The 17969-nt window shown below is 43.4% G+C and overlaps 1 protein-coding gene across 1 annotated transcript in view; it reads left to right on the top strand.

Moving 5' to 3' along the window:
* The window catches only part of enpp2 (ectonucleotide pyrophosphatase/phosphodiesterase 2), a 98568-nt gene that overhangs the window by 19671 nt on the left and 60928 nt on the right, over window positions 1-17969 (top strand). The window contains exons 10-11 of the mRNA XM_048528936.2: window positions 13440-13495; window positions 14194-14259. Coding sequence (XP_048384893.1) covers window positions 13440-13495; window positions 14194-14259 — 122 coding nt within the window. The remainder of the gene's footprint in view (window positions 1-13439; window positions 13496-14193; window positions 14260-17969) is intronic.

Below are 17969 nucleotides of genomic sequence, written 5' to 3' on the forward strand. Positions count from 1 at the left end.
GAGAACGCCCTTGACTGTGTCTACCACATTTCCCGCAACACATCCCTCACACCCTGCCACCGCCACAACAGCCCAAAGAGGATCCCCCTCGTTCTCACACACCGCCCCACCAACCTCCGGATACAACGCATCATCCTCCGACACTTCCGTTGTCTACAATCCGACCCCACCACCCAAGACATTTTTCCATCCCCACCCTTGTCTGCTTTCCGGAGAGACCACTCTCTCCGTGACTCCCTTGTTCGCTCCGCACTGCTCTCCAAACCCACCACACCCGGCACCTTCTCCTGCAACCACAGGAAGTGCTACACTTGCCCCCACACCTCCTCCCTCACCCCTATCCCAGGCCCCAAGATGACTTTCCATATTAAGCAGAGGTTCACCTGCACATCTGCCAATGGTGTATACTGCATCCACTGTACCCGGTGTGGCTTCCTCTACATTGGGGAAACCAAGTGGAGGCTTGGGGACCGCTTTGCAGAACACCTCTGCTCGGTTCGCAATAAACAACTGCACCTCCCAGTCGCAAACCATTTCCACTCCCCCTCCCATTCTTTAGATGACATGTCCATTATGGGCCTCCTGCAGTGCCACAATGATGCCTCCCGAAGGTTGCAGGAACAGCAACTCATATTGTGCTTGGGAACCCTGCAGCCCAATGGTATCAATGTGGACTTCACCAGCTTCAAAATCTCCCCTTCCACCACTGCATCCCAAAACCAGCCCAGTTTGTCCACTCCCCCCACCGTATCCCAAAACCAGCCCAGCTCATCCCCTCCACCCGCTGCATCCCAAAACCAGTCCAACCTGTCTCTGCCTCCCTAACCTGTTCTTCCTCTCACCCATCCCTTTCTCCCACCCCAAGCCGCACCTCCATCTCCTACCTACTAACCTCATCCCACCTCCTTGACCTGTCCGTCTTCCCTGGACTGACCTATCCCCTCCCTACCTCCCCACTTATACTCTCCTCTCCACCTATCTTCTTTTCTCTCCATCTTCGGTCCGCCTCCCCCTCTCTCCCTATTTATTCCAGAACTTTCACCCCATCCCCCTCTCTGATGAAGGGTCTAGGCCCGAAACGTCAGCTTTTGTGCTCCTGAGATGCTGCTGGGCCTGCTGTGTTCATCCAGCCTCACATTTCATTATCCATGGAAGGAAGGTTGGCTTCCATGATGGTCTGGGCTGTGCACACCACCTTCTGTAGTTTCTGTTATGCACCCAGACAGTATGCCTTCAATGATGCATCTGTACAAGTTGGTGAGGGTCCTTATGGACATGCCAAGTTTCCTGAGCTGCCTGAGGAAGAAGAGGCTTTGTTGTGCCTTCTTGACTGTTGCATTTATATGGGAGGTCCAGGACAGGTCATTAGTTACCGTCACTCCGAGGAACTTGATGCTGCTCACTGTCTCAGCCCCAGTTCAGTTGTTGTCGATTGGAGGGTGTTCTCCTCCTTTCTTCTGGCAGTCACCAATCAGTTCTTTAGTTCTGCGAACGTTGAGAGACAGATTTGCTTTAATTCCACCATGTCACCAAGCCCTTTATCTCCGTTCTGTATTTTGACTCATCTTTGTTAGATATCCATTCCGCTACAGTGGTGTTGTCAGTGAACTTGTAGGAGTGGATGAACATTGAAGCAGCTGCTGTGGCTTTGGACTTTGGTTTGGGATGAATTAGATTGAACTCAATGGGAAAGGGTTCTGAACTTTGATTGAGGTGTTATTCCTAGTAACTTGTAGGTGAAATGCAGTGTTGAGAGCATACTTGGTGTTGTGTGTGTCTCCAAGAATGGACCACAGACTTTGTGATATTTCCACAGCTCCAGGCAAAGGTCAGATATCATTGATTGGCAGCTGTTCTGCATGTGATATGATTGATATTTTGGGGACGGGATCTGTATTTTGCCAGAGATGGAGATGTATGTGCTGATGATGAAGGTCTTGCTCATTTTGAGTGACCGTTCTTTCTCACTAGGGAAGGAGTGAGCGTATTGCCCATTCATTGAGAATTCTCAGGTTCCTGGAACTCTTGCTGTCAGTGTGCAGAATGGCTGATTATGAGGACATGAGCAGAATATGTGTCAAGGGGTCCCTCCTGGTTCTAAAGCCCAAAGTTATTGATTTGCATCCAATATTAGAATTTACAAGGTACAAGAGGGGACATGATGTTAAATTGACCTACCTTTATTACACCTCATGTGGCAGTGTTTGGGGTTTTACTCAATAGGGGTAGATACTTGGTCTTAGAAGCACAGTCTACGCCCAAAACATCAGCTTTTGTGCTCCGAAGATGCAACTTGGCCTGCTGCGTTCATCCAGAATCTTGGATTCTCCAGCATCTGCAATTCCTATTATCTCTTAGATATTTTGTCTTCTCTGTTTGAGTGGAAATTTGGTGGAGCAGATTGTCCACCCCTTTATAAAACCTGATGGATTTTCATTCTATTGGAATTATTCCTCTTACCAATCTGTGATCCATTAGTGTTGCATCCCACTGGAAGGAGTTAGTAGCTATGATAATAGCTATGAGACAATGATCTTTGAAAGGTTTACTGAGATGAGCAAAAACATCTTTCATTTCAGTTGAAACAAAGCTATGTTAGCAGAGTTGTGTGCTTCCTTGCTTTGCTATTAGAAGAAACAAGTGGGTTCACAGAGAAGCTATCCATTTTTGTGATCTTTGATTTGACTAACTTCTCTGTTAAGGCTAACTGTAGATTTTGCACCTGTTTAGAATTTCTATTCGTGTTGTAGTTGACTGGGCAGGATGGTTGACTGGGGAAGATGGATCTGTCCTCAAGTATAGACTGTGAATAGTTGAGATGCTGGCAGAGTGTAGGGCTATTGTCAAAAGCCCCTTTGAGTATTTAACTCTGATATGCCCTGAAGACAGGAGGCTGAATTTTCTTGGCTCTTAGCATAGGACCACGATGGACCAAGCCTGAGATGACTGAGAATTTGGCATCAAAGGAGTCTGTCCTTCTCCAAGCTCATCGACATTATGATTTGTCCTCAGAAGGCCATGCACATTGTAGCAAAGATTACCACTTCATTCTCAGTAGTCATCAAAGTCACTTCTTTCCCTTTTGCAGTTTCCTCCAGAAAGTAGCTGTGTGCCACTCCATCTTGGGTTACTGATGTCCACTATTAACAGCTGGGCAGTACAGTCAGTTCCTCATAGATGATGCCTTGGAGCAATGGGTTTCACCTCCTCCACTTGATTTCCCTATGTGCAGGGCATCATTGATTGCACTTGTGTAAACTTTAAATCAACTACTGTCTAGAAATTCTAATCATTATACTGTCTGCTACAGTGACTCTGATTGGGGGATAAATAGTGGGATGAGCATGAAGAAGTCATGGAGTTTCTTCAATTTGTCCCATTGGGAATGACCTGAGTAGCGCACACCCATTTCATATCTTAGCAGAAAGACAGCTCCCCTGACAGTGCTGCCTTTCCTTAACACTGCACTCTGGTGTGAACCTGAAACGAACAACAAAGATGCAATAAAAGCTAGAAATGACTAATTAAATGGAAGAAAACAGAAACTAACATTCTTGATAAATGGGAAAGTAAAATCTGTCATGCCTTTGTGGACATAACACAGAAAGTTGGTTTCATATACAGAGGAGATTTAGATTAAAATAGAAACAAGAAAGTGGATGCGTGAATGTTACTGCAGGGTAGTAATTCAGCTCAGTGGATTTGATACCATTGTGGTCACTGTTAATGAGCACTTGGAAAATCACAAGATAACTTCTGGTTTGAAGATTTGCTGTTATATGGTTTTTAAAAAAATTATTAATGGGTGACACGGTACACTTAGTCACAAAGCTGGCAGGAGATGGGTGATACGGCAATATAAATGATTCGCTTTATTGTTCAAAGCATGAATTATTCTGCATTACTAGGTGCGATGAGAGTGACTGCCTTTGAAGTCAAGGCAGCATTTGACCAACTATTATGTCTAACAGTCATAGCAAAATTGAAGTCACTGGGAATCTCTTCATTGTTTGGAGTCAGACTTGGCAGAAGGATGATGGTAGTGGTTTTCGGAGGTCATTATGCAGGAGTTCTTCAGAGTAGCGACCAAAGCCCAACTGCTGCTTCCCTCCATTATAAGGTGAGAACTGCGGATGTTTGCCAATTGTTGTACCACATTCAGTGCCAAATGCAACTCCTCAGATATTGAAGCAATCCAGATACAGCAAGACCTCGACAACATTCAGATTTGGGTTGATAAGTGACAGGAATATTAGTGCCATACTGTGGAAGACTTCAACAAGCAAGACTACAATCGTCTCTCAAGACATAAAGTGGCATTACCACTGCTGAATCTTCCAACTGTCAATATTCTGGGCAGTTACCATTAACCAGAATCTGAACTGGACGAGCTATATGTATACTGTGGCTGCAAGAGCAAGTCAAAGGTTGGGAATTGTGTGGTGAGTCACTGACCTTCAGACATGCCAAAGCCTGTCTATCATCTACAAGGCACAAGTCAGGAGTGTGATGGAATTCTCTACACTTGTTTGAATAGGCGGAGCTCAAACAACAGTCAAGAATCTTAACACCATCCAGGAAAACTCGGGCTGCTTGAATAACACTTGTGCACACCTTCAACATTCACTCCTTTCACCACAATATATAGTGGCAGATACAAGATGCACTACAACCTATTGGGAGAGCACATTCTAAACCTCTGATCTCTAACACTGAAGAACACAGAATCACAAGCGAGATGGAAGCCTGCAAGTTCCTTTCTAAACCACTTACTGTACTGACTTGGAAAGTTATTGGCATTCTGTCACTGTTGTTGAATCAAAATTCTGGAATTACTTTCCTGACAGTACATTGAGCTGCAGCACTTCAAGAAGGTGGCTCATAACCTTCTTCTCAATATAGTTTAGGTTTGTGCAATAAATTCGAGTCTCACTAGCAAGGCTTACATCCTGTGAACAATTTGAAAATAGATCCTGTTGAATTTGTTATAGCAATATTGTTTCCCACAGACACTCATGGGAACTTACATTTTTACAAAGAATATCATTTTGTATCTATTATTGGAATAACTCATGTTTTTCTGTATGTTGTATGTTATGAGATGTTCTCATGCAGCTCACCAAATGCCGATCCATGCAGCATCTTTTGATTTGCTGCTGCATGTGGCTCCGAAACCTCCATGTCAGGCAACAGTACTTGTATCAATCTGGCAGACTGTTTGTGCCTGCTTGTGATACAGTCTGTTCTGCATTGAAGAAGCTGAACGTAGGTTTCTTTACCTCAGCCAGGATCTCATTGAATGGTGGAGCAGATTCAATGCTCCAGATGCTCCCATCCTGCTTCTTGTCTCATGGTCTAAAGTATTATCATAGCTGCTGATTTGTACTTCCGTCTTCAGCTGCACTGTCCTCTCATTTGCAGGTTAATTCTCACATCCGGGGCCTACAGTGTGCAAACCAATCTGAATTTTAGACTTCAAGAATTTTCTTTCCTTAACTTTCTGCAGCCGAAGTGTCTGAAAAATTACCTTAGTAACACCGACCATGTCTGCTTCTTCAATTTTTCAGCCCATTTGACTGTTCCATTTTGGAGATTTTTACTCATTTAATCTTTCTTTTTGCATCAACTTATCTTTATATATGATCTGATACTCACCCTCTGACCAGTTTAAAAAAACCTGATCCTAGTTTACACAACACATCATCAACTGATTAGTATTAAGAATTCTGAACTCAGTTATTCTCTTTTTTTTTGTTTAGTTTAACATTATAAAGGAACTCATTAATCTTTCAGTTTATGATTCAAATGAAAGATTTTCAGAAGTTGATGGAGTTTTATTCTGCTTCTTGTATTTTGCAGTTTCATTTTGGATTTTAAGCTATAGCTTTTGGATAGTTTATTTTGCATGGTTTATTAATCCCAAATATTTTGGCATATTTTGTAGATTAGAATTGTTATGTATAATATTTAGAATAAAGCAGCACGGTGGCATGGTGGTTAGCACTGCTGCCTCACAGTGCCACAGTGCCAGGTTGGATTCCAACCTTGGGTGACTGTGTGGAGTTTGCACGTTCTCTCTGTGTCTGTGTGGGTTTCCTCTGGATGTTCCGGTTTCCTTCTACAGTCCAAAGATGTGCAGGCTGGGTGAATGGCCTTGGTAAACTGTCAGCAGTATCCGAGGATGTGCAGGTTAAATGGATGGGAAATGTGAGGTTATGGGATAGCGTGGGGGTCTGAGTCTTGGTGGGATGCTGTTCAGAGGGTCGGTGCAGACTTGATGGACCGAATACCCTCTTTCCATACTGTAGGGATTCTGTGATTCTAAAGCCGTCTTTGTCATGTTCCTCTTTCATGCTTTTCTGTCCGTTGTTTTTTAGCTGGTGGAGGTATGTCATTCCCAATGTCAGTAACTGTTTGAGTAGACCAGAGGTTGTAAAAGGAAGTAGTTGGAATGACTGCAGTTGATATTCTGATAAAGATTTATGTTGGCAGGCCAGACCCGAGGTCAAGTCTCGTTCTGACGCATTATGGTGCAGAGAGCTGCCTATAAAAGTGTCTCTGAGCAGAGACTGTGGTTTTTTTGCAGCCTGAAATTTCTTCTATATTGACTGAGAAAATCAAGTGCATGCAAGATTCTAATGATGAAGGGCTGGAATTTCATGTATATGTGTGTGTCAGAATGGAGGTTCATGTTACCTTAGAGGACTCATGAATCTTGGGGGATATCTATTCTGAAGTTGGGAACCTCTGGACAGATGTATTTAAATGATGTTGCCAAATGTAACTGTCACAATTAGATGTTACATGATAAGTTTTGAATAAAGTAACTGATAATAGGATACTGTCTTTAATGGATGAGTGATCATTAAATTGACCAGCATGATGTAATTGTCCATATTTGTTAGAGTAATGGAGAAAGGACAGTTATGCGTTAAAGGTTGTTGAGAATCAGATGTGGCGTGTTGATGCTGTGTGCTTTCATCTTTATGTTGATTTAAAGTCCAGACATCATTTGAAACACTTTTCCAGCATCCACATTGCACAAAATTCAGTAGCCCCATGTCGAAACAGGGAAATCTTTTGAAATGATCAGGAAAATGTCAAAATAAATGAACATCCATTCAAACACCTCTTTGAAAAAGGGCTTAATCCTATTAAATGTTCATAAAACTTTCAGAATAGACAGGCAATCAAAAATCACTTCAAAAAAAATATAATCCTCCTAAGTTGATTGAACTGTCACTCAAGCATAGCTCAATGTTTCCTTGATAGCTGTGTAAACAAGCCCTAGAGAATTAAATCAATTAATGAGGATTGGAGTTCAGCCAAGCATTTAAAATTGGATGTCATTGCAGAATTATATAAACAACGGCTCTAGAGCTGAATACATTGAAACCTTTGAACAAGGCTGAACACATGGCTTTCTTATGAACTTCCTCAGAGGTAGAACATACAGCAGGACTGTTATTCAAGGATGTCAGCCATTTGTTGAATTATGGCTAATGTGCCTAATAGACAGCCACAGAACAAAGAACAAAGAAAATTACAGCACAGGAACAGGCCCTTCAGCCCTCCAAGCCTGTGCCGATCCAGATCCTCTATCTAAACCTGTCGCCTATTTTCCAAGGATCTATAGCCCTCTGCTCCCCGCCCATCCATGTGTCTGTCTAGATACATCTTAAATAACGCTATTATGCCCGCCTCAACCTCCTCCACTGGCAACGCGTTCCAGGAACCCCAACCCTCTGCGTTAAGAACTTTCAACGCATATCTCCCTTAAATTTTTCCCCTCCCACCTTGAAATTGTGACCCCTAGTAATTGAGACCCCACTCTGGGGAGAAAGCTTCTTGCTACCCACCCTGTCTATATCTCTCATGATTTTGTAGACCTCAATCAGGTCCCCCCTCAACCTCTGTCTTTCTAATGTAAATAATCCTAATCTACTCAACCTGTCTTCATAGCTAGTGCCCTCCATACCAGGTAACATCCTGGTGAACATCTGCTGCACCCTCTCTAAAGCATCTTTTGGTAATGTGGCAACCAGAACTGTACACAGTATTCCAAATGTGGTTGAACCAAAGTCCTATTCAACTGTGACATGACCTGCCAACTCTTGTACTCAATACCCCGTCCGATGAAGGAAAGCATGCCGGATGCCTTCTTGACCACTCTATCCACCTGCATTGCCACCTTCAGCGTAAAATGGACCTGAACACCCAGATCTCTCTGTGTATTAATTTTCCCCAGGGCTTTTCCATTTACTGTATTGTTCACTCTTGAATTGGATCTTCCAAAATGCATCACCTTGCATTTTCTGGATTGAACTCCATCTGCCATTTCTCCACCCAACTCTCCAATCTATCTATATTCTGCTGCATTCTCCGACAGTCCCCTTCACTATCTGCTACTCCATCAACCTTAGTGTCATCTGCAAACTTGCTAATCAAACCATTTATACCTTCCTCCAAATCATTTATGTATATTGCAAACAACAGTGATCCCAATACAGACCCCTGTGGAACACTATTGGTCATAGTTCTCAATTTTGAGAAACTCCCTTCCACTACAACTCTCTGTCTCCTGTTGCTTAGCCAGTTATTTTACCCATCTAGCTAGTATACCGTGGACCCCATGCGACTTCACTTTCTCCATCAGCCTGCCATGGGGAACCTTATCAAATGCCTTACTGAAGTCCATGCATATGACATCTACAGTCTTTCCCTCATCAATCAACTTTGTCACGTCATCAAAGAATTCTGTTAAGTTAGTAAGGCATGACCTTCCCTGCACAAAACCATGTTGTCTATCACTGATAAGCCGATTTTCTTCCAAAATGTAAATAGATCCTATCCCTCAGTATCTTCCCCAGCAGCTTCCCTACCACTGACGTCAGGCTCACGGGTCTATAATTACCTGGATTATCCTTGCTACCCTTCTTAAACAAGGGGACAACGTTAGCAATTCTCTAGTCCTCCGGGACCTCACCCATGCTCAAGAATGCTGTAAAGAAACTTGTTAAGGCGCCAGCTATTTCCTCTCTCATTTCCCTCCATAAACTGGGATAGATCCCATCTGGAACAAAAACAAAGTTGCTGGAAAAGCTCAGCAGGTCTGGCAGTATCTGTGGAGGAGAAAACAGAGTTAACGTTTCAGGTCCGATGCTCTTCCTCAGTCACCAGACCCGAAACGTTGATGCAGTTTTCTCCTCCACAGATGCTGCCAGACCTGCTGAGCTTTTCCAGCAACTTTGTTTTTGTTCCTGATTTACAGCATCCGCAGTTCTTTTGGTTCTTAGATCCCACCCAGACCTGGGGACTTGTCCACCCTAATGCATTTTAGAATATCCAACATGACCATCCCCCATGCCGAATTGACCTAGAGTAAACAAACAGCTATCCCTAACCTCAACATCCGTCATGTCCCTCTCCTGGGTGAATACTGATGCAAAGTACTCGGTAAGATTCTCATTCATTTTCTCTGACTCCTCGCATAACTTCCCTCCTTTGTCCTTGAGTGGGCCACCCCTTTCTCTCGTTATCCTCTTGCTCCTCATGTATGAGATTTTTCTTAACCCTGTTTGCTAAAGATGTTTCATGACCCCTTTTAGCCCTCTTAATTCCTTGTTTCAGATTGGTCCTACTTTCCCCATTTTCTTCCAAAACTTCATCTGTTTTCAGTCGCCTAGGACCTTATGTTCTTCTTTTTACCTCTTTGCTAGTCTCACAATTTCACCTGTCACCCATGGTTCCCTAATCTTGCCCTTTCTATCCCTCATTTTCACAGGGACATGCCTGTCCTGCACTCTAATCAACCTCTCTTTAAAAGCCTCCCACATATCAAATGTCGATTTACCCTCAAACAGCTTTTCCCAGTCCACATTCCCCAGCTCCTGCCGAATTTTGCTATAGTTGACCTTCCCCCAATTCAGCACACTTCCTTTAGGACCACTCTTGTCTTTTTCCTCAATATTCTAAAACTTATGAAATTGTGATCACTATTCCCAAAGTAATCCCCTACTGAAACCTCAACCATGTGGCTGGGCTCATTCCCCAACACCAGGTCCAGTATGGCCCCTTCCTGAGTTGGACTATTTACATGCTGCTCTAGAAAACCCTCCTGGATGTTCCTTACAAATTCTGCTCCATCTAAACCCCTAACACTGAGTAAATCCCAGTCAATGTTGGGAAAATTAAAATCTCCCATTACCACCACCTTGTTGCTCCTACATCTTTACATAATCTGTCTACATATTTGTACCTCTATCTCACACTCACTGTTGGGACGCCTATGGTACATCCCCAACATTGTTACCGCACCCTTCCTATTTCTGAGTGCTGCCCATATTGCATTACTGCTTGAGTTCTCCATAGTGCCCTCCTTCAGCAAGGTTGTGATACCCTCTTTGACCAGTAATGCAGCTCCTCCACCCCGTTTACCTCCCTCTCTATCCCACCTGAAGCATCGATATCCTGGGATATTTAGTTGCCAATCTTGCCCTTTCCTCAACCAAGTCTCAGTAATAGCAATAACATCATACTCCCAGGTACTAATCCGAGCCCTAAGTTCATCTGCCTTACAGACTACCATTCTCGCATTAAAACAAATGCACCTCAGACCACCTGTCCTTCTGTGTTCATCATCTGCTCTCTGCCTACTCTTCCCTTTGGTCACACTGATTTCATTACCTGGCTCCTTACAGGCTTTAGTTACTACCTCCTTACTGTCCACTAACCTCCTCATTTGGCTCCCATCCTCCTTCCACATTAGTTTAAACCTTCCCCAACAGCATTAACAAAAGCACCCCCCTAGGACATTGGTTCCAGTCCTGGCCAGGTGTAGACCATCTGATTTGTAATAGTCCCACCTCCCCCAGAACCGGTCCCAATGTCCCAAAAATCTGAACCCCTCCCTCCTGCACAATCTCTCAAGCCACTCATTTATCCTGCCCATTCTTTCATTTCTACTCTGACTAGCACGTGGCACTGGTAGCAATCCTGAGATTACCACCTCTGAGATCCTACTTTTTAACTCGGCTCCTAACTCCCTAAATTCTGCTTGTAGAACCTCATCCCGTTTTTTTACCCATATCATTGGTGCCTATATGCACCACAACAGCTGGTCCAGTGGGACAATGTCCCAGTGAATGGAAGTCTTTGGACAAGCTTGCTTAGACATCCTCCTTCCTCTTTTTTTCCACCCTGAGCAGGCTTCCAGAAGCAGCAGTCCCAGTTCAACACCAATCCTACTATAGCACAATGAGCATACCATGGGAGGATATTGCTGGGCAGGAGGTTGGGAATCACAAGATCAGGAAATGGCCTGCTTCTCACCTTGAGCATAAATTGAGCTGAAGTATTTGTGTTACAAGTGGGGGAAATGCTCACTCCGGTTAATTTATGATTTTATTTAGAATGTCTCATAACATTTGTAGATCTGGTAACTATTGGATTGGTCACATAAATGTCATGGTGACTAGGTCAGATCAGAGGCTGGATGTTGAGTTCATGCCTCAACACCTAACTCCCCAAAGATTCTTTTACTTTAAAAGCACAAGTCAACTATGTGATGGAATATTTGCCAATTCCCTGAATGATTGTCACATCAACAACACTTTTGATCATTCTGTAATATTTGATTGGATTTATTCTTGTCATATGCGCTGAGATACAGTGAAAAGTATTGTTTTGCTTGCATGGTGGCTCAGTGGTTAGCACTGCTGCCTCACAGCACCAGGGACCCGGGTTCGATTCCCTCCTCGGGCAACTGTCTGTGTGGAGTTTGCACATTCTCCCTGTGTCTGCATGGGTTTCCTCCGGGTGCTCCAGTTTCCTCCCACAGTCCAAAGACGTGCAGGTTAGGTGGATTGGCCATGCTAAATTGCCTGTAGCATTCAGGGATGTGTAGATTAGGTGGGTTATAGGGGCATGGGTCGGTTGGGAGGAGGATGCTCTGAGGGTCGGTGTGGACTTGTTGGGCTGAAGGGTCTATTTTCACACTATAGGGATTCTATGAAATCATATCTAACATATATATGTCAGGATAATACTACAGAATGCATAATATAGTGTTACGGTTATAGAGAAGGTGCCGAAACAGCCCTTAAATCTGTTGGTACATGTTTTCAAACTTTTGTTTCTTCTGTCGAATGGAAGCAGATGAATGAGTATAACTGGGACAACTTGAGACTCAACGCACTTCAGGGCAACAAAACAGAAATTGCTGGAAAATCTCAGCAGGTCTGGCAGTATCTGTGGAAAGAAAGCAGAGTTTCTGGTCCAGTGCCCTTCTTCAGAATTGATGGTTGCTCGGAAAAGGACAGATATTGTACAGAAGATGGGTGGGTGGGGGTTGGGGCAGTGTGTAGGGGCAGTAAACGATCAGTGGAAATATAGCCCAAAGAGAGAGAAACATGGCTGGACAGACAAAGGAATGGTGCAAGGTCAGTTTGGGAGAATGAAAAGCTACCAGTGAGGACAGTTAGTGGCTAACAGTGGGTAAGGTGTGGTAACAGCCAGTGCAATGACAAGGCTTGGTGTGAGGGTGGGGAAAGCATGGAGAGAGGTGCTCAAGCCCTAAAATTGTTGAACTCAATATTAAGTCCTGAAGGGTACAGGGTTCCCAAGCGGAAAGTGAGTTGCTGTTCTTCCAGCTTGTGCTGAGCTTCGCTGGAGCACTGCAGCAGAGGTGTTGTCCAGGTAACAGGGTTGTGTGTTGAATGGCAGGCAACTGGAGGCTCAGGGTCTTTTCTGTGGGCATTCTATGAAGTGGTCACCCGGTCAGATTTTCCAGCGATTTCCGTTTTTGCTTCAAATTCCCAGTATCCGCAGTTCTTTCGGTTTTTTTTTTGTTCACACTTCAGGGCAAAGTAGTCCCCTGGATCAACAGTCTACCCATCACCTTACAGTGAACTGGTGATGGACAAGATGGTTGTGTCTGTGTGTGCACCAGCTACAGGATGCATTCAACAAATTGCCAAGAGTTCTTTGACAACACCTCTCAAACATGCTATCTTTGAGAGGGCCAAGAGTAAGTAGGTGTTTGGAAACATCACCATCGCCAAGTTCCACTTCAAATCACACATAATTCTGACTAGCAAATGAATCAGTACAGTGCTGTTTCTGTCATAGCCGTGCCAAAATCCTGGAGCTCCCTCTATAACACCGGAGAACTTAACAGCAATGATTCACGAAAGAACCCACGACCAACACCACAAGGGAACTAATGATGGGGAGTACATGCCGGCCTTACTAGAAAGTCGGTATCTCAAGAACAAATTTTTAAAAATCTGTGTTAGATTAAATTTGAACATAAGCCTTTACTTACATTGCAAAAACATCCACTTTTCTCACTTTCCTTAAAAGATATATGTGGTCTTAGTAATTTTTTAAATTTTTCCAAGTTGAATTTTATTCTAACTTGATTTCTCATGTCATGCTAGATCTGGGTCACTACTGTCAATCAAGCTGTGAAGGCGGGCACATTTTTCTGGCCTGTGTGAGTAGTCGTTTTATTCAATTTCTTTCAACACCACATGTGTTAGTGGGCCAAAGGTGTCTTTAAATGACTAAATGATTAAATAAGTAAATTAAGGGAAATTGAAAATGGCATGGATATCTGTTGCTTTAGTGTTGTTGTTCTGTTGTATTGTTTTCTGGCCTGTTAGTTTAGTTAGGTGAGTAAAGTATTTTGCCTCTATTCAATTTTAATTTTACTGACACGCCAGGCTAAAAAGAACTATTTCATTCATCTTCTTGATGGCAGACGGTAGCGCTGACCACTGTGTGTGTGATCCTTGACACATTATGCCCCTTTGGAATTAGGCATGTCTGCATGGCATTGTTTCAAAACTGCACAATGTGAACATTATTTTTAGCCCTTTGTTTCACTTCCTAATATGATTACAATTTACTTTAATTTAACTGTTGTATGTCTTCTCTGATTCATCGTCTGTAACTTGATGGCTTTGCAGTCTGCCCACATTGTTTTGCTTGTTCTATTCTCAGATATTTGCAATCACTCTCTCCTCTCTGTTGCCCAAATAAGGTCGAAATTGATCCTTGACCATATTTTGTGTCCGACCTCATGGTAACTGGATAGTTTTCCAGTAATTTACTTTAAAGCTAGGTGTAAAATCACATTTTAAAAAAACATCCCTAAATGAAATGCATTGTGTTTTTTTTTGCTGGTTACAGTATCATTCCCCACGAGCAAAGGGTGTTCACGATACTTCAATGGCTGAAGTTGCCAGATAATGAAAGGTAAATTTTACTTAGTAGTTTGTACTTCAAAGTTAACCTATGGTTTTTTTTTGCTGAATTACAACTTTTACAATGAAATTGAAAATAATAAAATTAGCATTTCTTCACTTTGCATCATAAGAAACATGAAAGACGTCTACATGGCTAGTTTAATACCGAGGACCTTGTTATGAGCGTAAGGCTAAATTAAGGTAAAATAATCAATTTTTCTAAATAAATTGATCAAAGTAACAGGATCCTGTCCACTTTTTCTAGAGAGCATGCATTTCCCAATTATAACAGTGAAAGAAGGATTAAGGGAATCAGTGGAGTATTGGTATCATCACTGAACTAGAGATCCAGAGACTCAGGTCATTGTTCTGAGAGTAAGTTTGAATCCAGTCACAGTAGATAGAGAAATTTGAATTTAATTGGAATTAAAAGCTTATCTGATGGCGATCATGAACCATTGCTGATGGTTCCAAAACAACCATCTGGAGAACTAATAGACAGCACAGTATGGAGCTGGAGGAACACAGCAGGTCACGAAGTGTTCCTCTGATGCTGCCTGACCTGCTGTGTTCCTCCAGCTCCACACTGTGCTGTCTATTATTTTGGGCGGCGCAGTGACTCAGTAGATAGCACTGCTGCCTCACAGCGTCATCTAGGTTCGATTCCACCCTTGGGCAACTGTCTGTGTGGAGCTTGCGCATTTTCCCGTGTCTGTGTGGGTTTTCTCTGGGTGCTCGCGTTTCCTTCCATAGTCCAAAGATGCTCAGGCTAGGTCACTGGCCATGCTAAATTTCCCGTAGTATTCAGGGATGTGTAGATCAGGTGAGTTATATGGGGATGGGCCTTGGTGGGGTGCTCTGAGGGTCGGTGTGGACTTGTTGGGCCAAAGGGCCTGTTTCCACATTGTAGGGATTCTATACTGTGTTGTCTCCAACTCCAGCATCTGGATGACTGATGCCCTCTGTATAAAAAAAAATCTGCCGCCCTTACCCTCATGTAACTCTGCATCCGTGGTAATTTGATTGACTCTGACTCTTAATAACCCTGAGAAATGGCCAAGCTTGCCACTCATTTGTAGCTAAATATGACCGAGCCTAAATAGAGGAATGCAATGGAACGGATACCCTGAGAAACAATCAAGGTACTGAAAGTAACAATGGCACACATATCCCTGTGGATTCTGTGCTGCCCGCTTTATGACCTGGAGGTTCTGCCAGTATTGGGAGGGTTGTCTTATAGACCAGTCACATAACAACCTGACATTATCTGTAATGATTCCGTGAGGACTTTGTCCCAGACACCACTGTCACTGAATATGTTCTGTTGCACTGGCAGAATAGATCCAGCAGAAGTGGCATCACAACGGTATACATTTGTGAGGAAACTGCCTTAGCATTCCTCAACATGAAGTCTCATGGTATCAGTCAAGCAGTAGCATGGAAACCTTCTGCTGATTACCATCTACCACACCCCTCCCGTTGATGAATCAGTTTTCCTTGATACTGAATACCACTTAGAAACATATGAACTTAGATGATAGGAACAGGAGAAGGCGATTTGGCCATTTGAGCCTGCTCCGCCATTCTTCATGATCATGGCTGATCATTCCAACTCAATAGCCTCATCTTGCTTTCTCCCATAACCCTTGATCCCATTCACCCCAAGTGCTATATCTAGTCGCCTCTGGAATACATTCAATGTTTCGGCATCAACGACTTCCCATGGTAATGAATTCCACAGGTTCACTATCTTTGGGTGAAGAAATGTCTCCTCGTCTCTGTCCTAAATCATATACCCCGAATCCTCGTCCTGTGATACACCCACCATTGGGAACATCCTTCCTGCATTTTATAAGTCTCTATGAGATCCCTCCTCATTCATCTGAACTCCAGCGAAAACAATCCTAACCTAGTCAGTCTTTCCTCATACGTCAGACCCGCCATCCCCCGAATTGGTAAACCTTCACTGCACTCCCTCGAGAACAAGAGCATCCAACCTTAGAAAAGGAGACCAAAACTGCACACAGTATACTAGGTGTGGCCTCACCAAGACCCTGTATAACTACAACGCCACATCCCTGCTCCTGAATTCAAAACCTCTCACAATGAAGGCCAGCATACCATTTATCTTCTTTACCGCCTGCAGCACCTGCATGCTTACCTTCAGTAACAGGTGCACAAGGACACCCAGATCCTACTGCACACTCCCCTCTCCCAATTTACAGCCACTCAGTAGGTAATCTGCCTTCTTGTTTTTGCTTCCAAAATGAATAACCTCACATTTATCCAAATTATACTGCATCTGCCATTGACTTGCCCACTCACCCAACCTCTCCAGATCATGCTGAAAGATCTCTGCATCCTTATCACAGTTCACTCTCCCACCCAACTTGGTATCATCTGCAAACTTGGAGATGTTACATTTTGATTACTCATCCAAGTCATTAATATATATTGTGAAGAGCTGTGCCACAGATCCCTGTGGCACCCCAATAGTTACTGCCTGCCAATTTGAAAAGGTCCCATTAATTCTTGCTCACTGTTTCCTCCATGCCAACCAGTTTCCTTTCCATCTCAATACACTTTCCCCAAACCAGTGCACTTTTGGAGGGTGTCATTGAGGGTGGCAAGCAAGTGGAATGGACAGTGGGTGAGCAACAGAAGTTTCCATTACAAAGAATGGTACAACAGTACCACTGCTGACAAAGCTGCCCCAATCCTAAAGGATAAGCAATTAGACTGGGGCTGTTGCAGGTGGTAAAGAACTGACAAAAGGGAAAAAAAAATCCTTGACCCCATCTTCTTCAATTTACCTGTAGCAGACATATCTATATATGACCACCTGAGTAGGATTGAATAACACCCAGACCTTGAATAAAGGGACACTTCATCATGTAGAGTAGCACTACCATCTGGTGCTGAAAAGGATACATTTCAAACAGAGACATCCATGCAGCATGTGGACCATCAGCAGCAATAGCATTGCATTCAACCACCATCTGTGATCTCATGACCTGGCATAACCCCACTGCACCATTAGAATCAAGCAAGGGGAACATCCCTGGTTCAGTAAAGAGTTTAGGAGGACATGCAAAGAATAGCACCAGGCAAACCAGTGAAATGTCATCCTGGTGAAGCTACAGCACAGGACAACTTGCTGGTCAAACAGTGTAAACAGCAGGTACTCAATCTAAGGAATAGCATAACTAACAGATAAAATCTAAGGCCTGCAGCCTTGTCACAGGCAATTGTGAATGGTGTCAGACAATAAAAAAAGTCCTTACAGCCGGAGGATCCACAAATGTCTTCACCCCGAATGATGAAGGAGCCCACCACATCAGAACAAAATTTAAAAACTAAAGCATTTGCACCCATCTTGATGACCCATCTCGGCTTCTTCTTGAGGTGCTCAGTATGATGGAAGCCAGTCTTTAGCCAATGCGGTTTACTCCATGTGATATCAAGAAGGAGCTGAAATGAACAGTGAACTGTTCTGGACCCAGATATCATTCTGGAAATAGCAAAACTGTTCCAGCACAATTAGAGCACCAGTGTCTATCTGGCAATGTGAAAAATTGTTCACACATGTCCTGCCCACCAAAAGCAGGACAAATTCAAACAGGTGCAACACACCCCATCAGTCTACTCCACGTCATCAGTAAGGGGTTGTAAAGTGTGATTAACAGTGCTGCTAGTTGCCATGCACTCAACATTAATTGC

The sequence above is a fragment of the Stegostoma tigrinum genome, chromosome 5 (assembly GCF_030684315.1).
Source record: "Stegostoma tigrinum isolate sSteTig4 chromosome 5, sSteTig4.hap1, whole genome shotgun sequence".
Taxonomy (NCBI): domain Eukaryota; kingdom Metazoa; phylum Chordata; class Chondrichthyes; order Orectolobiformes; family Stegostomatidae; genus Stegostoma; species Stegostoma tigrinum.